Source organism: Gekko japonicus, unplaced genomic scaffold, assembly GCF_001447785.1.
Source record: "Gekko japonicus isolate JY-2015 unplaced genomic scaffold, Gekko_japonicus_V1.1 scaffold232, whole genome shotgun sequence".
Taxonomy (NCBI): Eukaryota; Metazoa; Chordata; class Lepidosauria; order Squamata; family Gekkonidae; genus Gekko; species Gekko japonicus.
In genome coordinates, this window is record NW_015162481.1 from 315,436 (window position 1) to 321,109 (window position 5,674).

Sequence of the window (5,674 nt, forward strand, 5' to 3'; positions counted from 1 at the left end):
GCAGAGTCTTCAGGTCATTGATTTTTATGGCAGCGGAGCTGGGAGAAAATGGGCTGCTCACAGGCTGCCAGAGGAAGGAACAATAAAATCTTGTTTTTGTTTTTTTAAAGATGCCTTTCAGCTTTTCTTGTGCATGCCTCCCCCCCCCCACTTTTTGCCCCTGAAGGCACCTGCATGTTTCCCAAGCATGTAAATTAAAAATTAGCACAAGAGGAAAGTTACCCTCCTCTGTTCTCAGCACTAACGCCGCCGCCACCCCTTTAATTTCAATTAAAAAAACAACCCTGTGGGGAATTCCTGTGGATTTCCTCTGTATTCTCTAGTTTGACTGTGGAAGTGACCCGATTCAGATATTTCAGGAAGCGAGCCAATGTATTTTTGCCACACACCTTGTTTTAAGGTCACCAGTGCCGGCAATCTGGCCAGCCAGACCTTATGCTTTTTGGTGGAAATAATAATATCCTTTCCTGGGGATAATTCAATCAATCCAAACTTTGTAGAGTACATCTGACTAAAGAGCAGAGTGGCCCACTGCTGTACGTAACAATGCTTAGCATTCAAACACAGAGGTCTGGGTTTTGCCTTGAGCATATTAAAAATAAAGTTAACTACTTTTTTCCACCCATTCAGCCGCACCTGCAAGATGCTGCAGAAGATATCTTGATTCAGAAACGTGAGAAGAAAATGGAAGCATGGAAGGCAAGCTGTATTTGTTGTATTTTTCTTTTGGTTCTATTCTGGGCTTGCACATCTCTAGACGATCTGCCCCTTCTGCAAACATGAGGGCCCTAAGAGTGCTCTTCATCAGTGCTAGGCAAGCAAGGGGCAGACACTGTTATGTACATAATCCTATAAACCAGAGAATCAGATTGTCACAGATAGTAAAAACAGTTTTGTGCACCCACAAGAATTGATCCAGACAGATCAATTCTTTTTGGGCCCTAGGCACAGAGACTAGGGCTTGGTGCATTTTGTGTAAGTGTGGAAACTAATCTCTAAGAATCTTTGCTTTCATTCATAAGAACAAACGTTTTTAACCCTTATCAATGTGACAGTGGATTTGAAAGTTGATGAAATCATCAGAACCAGTGAGGGACTTCAGTAGATTTCTAGTGGGTCCAGCTTTCTGCCCCTCGCAGTGACTTATCAGAAACAAAGTAAAGGTAAAGGTAAAGGTTCCCTTGCTCGAAAGCCAGACGAATCCGACTCTAGGGTTGCGGTGCTCATCTCTGTTTTAAAGCCGAAGGGCCAGCACTGTCCGAAGATGTTTCCATGGTCATGTGGCCGGCATGACTAAACACCAAGGCGCACGGAATGCTGTTACCTTCCCACCAAAGTGGTCCCTATTTATCTACTTGCAATTTCTTGCTTTCGAACGGCTAGGTTGGCAGGAGCTGGAACTAGAGACGGGAGCTCACGCCATCACGCGGCACACTCGAGTCTCAAACTGCTGAACTACTGACCTTCCACAGCCTGCAGTTCAGCGTCTTAACCACTTGAGTCACCGCAGCTCCATTTAAACAAAGTACCTAAGTAAATATAGACAAATGTGCTTGTTTTGCATAATTTTACTGAGCTCGTTTGGCTCTAATTGCTTGTTGTATTCTACATTAGTCAGCCTTTAGTTTAACTTCAGGCTACCATGGAACTGGCAAGCACAGGGTAGGAGGTCGGGTGCAAGAACTGTCCTCTCAGCTTCCGTGCTGACTTTGGCTTGTGCAGCTGGCCGCCTGAAGTCGGTCAGCATGAGCAGCATAGATCAGGCAAGGATCGTTACCCAGAACTCCCATGCAACTTCCTGTTTCTTGTTTTGTGCTTCCTGTTGGCTCAGAAACAAACAGTGGGACAGAGAACACATGAAGGCGCCTTATACCAAATCAGACCTTTGTGCCATCAAGTTCAGTCTGGTCTAATCTGACTGGAAGCAGCTCTCCAGTGCCTCACGCAGAGGTCTTTCATATGGCTTGCTATCTGCCCTTTTTAACTGGAGATGCCTGAGGTTGACTCTGGAGCCTTCTGCATGCCAAGCAGATGCTCTGCCACTGAGCCATGGCCTTCCCCTTAAGAGAGGTGACATCTAAATGTACTGTAATCTTTGCACTGACCGGTGTCAACTGAGGGGCTTGCCAACATAATAAAATGTTTTTTTTAAAATACCACTCATATCTACTGCCAGGAAACATTCCAAAAAACATTTTCCATCTATCATCTATCTATCTGCCTAATGAAATCAGCTGATCAAGGACAGATGTTTGGAAGCAACAGGTAGTGCAGGTAATACTTGAAAGAGAATTAAATAAAATAGAAGGCGAGAAGCAGATGACGGGTACCATTGTCACTTGTTGAGTAATAGTCCCTGGAAGCTGGGTTATCCTGATTTATCAGACTGTGAATCTACTTACAGTCTTTAAAAGTGTAGAAAGGCCCATAATGGTTTCATTCTTCAAAGTAATCATAAATGCTAAATGAATTGTCCTTTACTCATTGTTGTTCATTACACGACATATGGCTCCCATGCTGCTGGTGGTAAATCGTGCCCCAGGCAGCCAAGCGAAGAGAGAGAGGCACTGCAGCTAGTCCTCCGACTCTCTTGCACTTTGCTTGGCTCCCTGATTTGCCGGTCTCTGCCACAAACATGCAGTGGCGATCTCTTGCTGAGGTCTGCAAGTGCCTTCTGTGGTAGGGGTGGATAGTTAGCAGGCCAGGTTTGGACCCAGGGTGCCGTTCTGTATGTCCTGCTGTACCAACCAAATGGCAGCATTCTGTATCTGAGAGTTCCTCCATGGGCAAGAAGGCAACTGGGCTCCAGGCCTCATAGCCAAGGTTGTCACGGCTTCAGCCTTTCATGAAATTTAATTGCTTGCTCCTGCTGCAAGGTTAAGGCTGAATGCGGTATCCGTATTGCATGTTTAGCTGTATGTTGCATGCAGTAGACTCATCGGGACAAGCTGTTTGCTCCAGCATCTGGAAGATAATTTATTACGGAGTGCAGATTAAACTCAGTCACCCCAAAAGAATCTGTACTATGCAGAAAAATGGGCAGGCTTCATCATATCTCACAGTATCTGTTTCATTTAGAGCTGCATTCTAATGTGAAGATCGTATCAACCGCTAAACATCTTTGTAGCATGACATTGCGGGAGGGTTTTTTCTTTTTTCTTTTTTTGGTCTGCCTTGTTCCATTCTCAAAGAACAGTACACCCTTTATAAGACACGTTGTATACATTTATGCCAGGGGTGGGGAATATTGGCGGGGGAACGAGTGTCTGGGCTCCATATTGCTGGTGTGTTGGTGCCAGAAGCCAGCTGAGATGAGAGTGATTTGTCAGTCGAGGGCGGGAGAGAGATAGGCAAGGGCAGGCAAAGATACGACTCCAGCAGAAGCACCAAAGGGAAAGGTTGAAAGGAACCAGGGCTAGAAGAGTGGACAGATAAGGCAGGTCCAAGGTATAAAGTGAAGTGGGTTGCCAGGTCACCCCCGGCCACGGGAGGGGGATGGGAGGGGTAGGGTTGCCAGATCCAGGCTTGGAAACTCCTGGAGATTTGGGGGTGGAGCCTGGGGAGGAAAGGGACCTTAGTGGGGTACGATGCCGTAGAGTAGTCCACCCTCCAAAGCATCCATTTTCTCTAAGTGAACTGATCTCTGTAGTCTGGACTCTGGAGATGAGCTGTAATCCCAGGGGATCCCCAGGTCCCACCTGGAGGCTGGCATCCCTAATTGAAGTCAGGATGCTTTGAGCAAGCCCCAGCCTATCCACAGCAGTGCTGCTCCCTCTTGCGGAGGCTGAGGTGGCTGAGCTGAGGAGTAATTTCTTGACGTCTTGGGCTGCGCCCACAAGATAACAGACACTTCCTCCTGTACACACACAGTTTCCGGTGGGTAGCCATGTTCGTCTGAAGCAATAGAACAAAGTTTGAGTCCAGCGGCATCTTTAAGATCAACAAAGTTTTATTCTGGGTATAAGTTTCTGTGTGCATGCACACAAAAGCTTATACCCAGAATGTAACTTTGTTGGTCTTAAAGCCGCTTCTGGACACACACAGCTAGCGTACTCCTAAGTCTTAGGGAGGGGAATGAGACAGGGAGCTGGGAGTTCCATGATTGGAGCTCCTGTTGTTGTTTTTAATGCAGTTGTTGGGCATGTAGGTCCCAGTTCTTACGGGAACCTATGCTGGTGGGGGTTTAAGCTTTCTCCTCTGCATGATTTTGCCAAAGTGAAATGATTCCCCCAGGAGCCGCTTTTTGTCCTGCTGGGGAAACTTATGGATACAGATATATAGGATTGCTGTGTTTTCTTGCTGGAAGAACGTCTGTGCCTTCCTTTGTGATGTGACACATGTAATCTTAGTAGATTCAACCATGGCATTCAAGTCCCAGGATCCACAGGATTCAGATGCAGAGATGGGGGAAGGCTTCTCCTGCTAAATTCTGCCCACATGCAAGGAAATATTCTCACACTCTCTCATTCACTTACTTTAACATATATACGAATGGTCCGTTCTCTGTTTCTCACACCCAGAACACCCATTTATGAATTTGCATAATGTTGGGTATATAAAGGTTCCAGAATTCACCATTCACATTCAGTCTCACAACTCCTGTACCTTTTCATTTATTCAACGGTATGGTACATGGTGGCAGAATAGGTAGAAGAATCAATATGCCATGCTGTGTCTGTTGTGTACAGTAAAAGCTTTGTTATCCGCCATTCCCCGTTAACTGGCATTGTCCAGAGGGCAAGCTCCTCCCCCCTCAGCCACCAGACTCCCGTGACTTCAAAAAACGTGCCCCACCTCGCCACCTGGCCAGTTTGATGCCTTTGGCCACTGCTGGGCTTCTGACAACCTGTGTTGCTAGCTGATGCCATCTTCAGGTGCCTCTTTTCCTGGCAGCCTGCCACAAGCTGTTAGGAGTGAACTCTGCCATAGGGACTCCCAGGCAGCTGGACTGCTTGTCTACCTATTGCCTAGCTATTGCTATGGTATTTTCAGTGGGGTGGGGTTTGGTCTCTGGACCTCTGGGTAGGGGCCAGGGGACAGAGCAATAATTGTAAGAATCCAGCACCTTTGATTAGCTGGCAAACCCCATTCTCTGTGAGTGACCGATAATAAAGCTTTCACTGTATGTATTTGAGATTGATGTACTAAAATGAAATGTGGCATCTGGTGCAAATACAATGGATGTAGTCTCAAAAGCATAGAGATCAGGACTGAGCGCTTTGCTCAGGTCTGCCTGTGTCTTGTGGGGTGATTGCAGGAGATGGTCTCCCATCCAACACCATAGGACTCAATCCAGTGACTCGCCCTTTTTCAGAAGAAGTTGTAGAAAAAAACTTATCCAGCTCAGACGTATGGGATAGGAGAAGGAAAACAGAGAGCCTTTTTGCCCATTGCTGGAAATGCCAAAATAGGAAGCACAAATTACATGCAGGTATTCTTTTTGGGGTGCAAAGTGGAATCGTGCATCTCTCTTCTGTGGAAGATGGAGGTGCTCCAGATGCAGATATCACAAGTTTGCACATTAAAAGGGGGGGGGAGGAAAGTTCCATAAAGATCTTCTCTAGAGTAAAAATGTAACGCTACCATATTATGTAGTATTGATAAAATATTTTCTTAAAAGTGTGGGAGCAGAAGGCAGTTCCGTAAAGCACGGGAGAAACCCAAACCTCAGTTC

The 5,674-nt window shown here is 46.2% G+C and overlaps 1 protein-coding gene across 1 annotated transcript in view; it reads left to right on the top strand.

The window, feature by feature from the left end:
• The window catches only part of RGS22 (regulator of G-protein signaling 22), a 95,364-nt gene that overhangs the window by 72,443 nt on the left and 17,247 nt on the right, over window positions 1-5,674 (top strand). Inside the window, exon 20 of the mRNA XM_015405852.1 lies at window positions 631-699. Coding sequence (XP_015261338.1) covers window positions 631-699 — 69 coding nt within the window. The remainder of the gene's footprint in view (window positions 1-630; window positions 700-5,674) is intronic.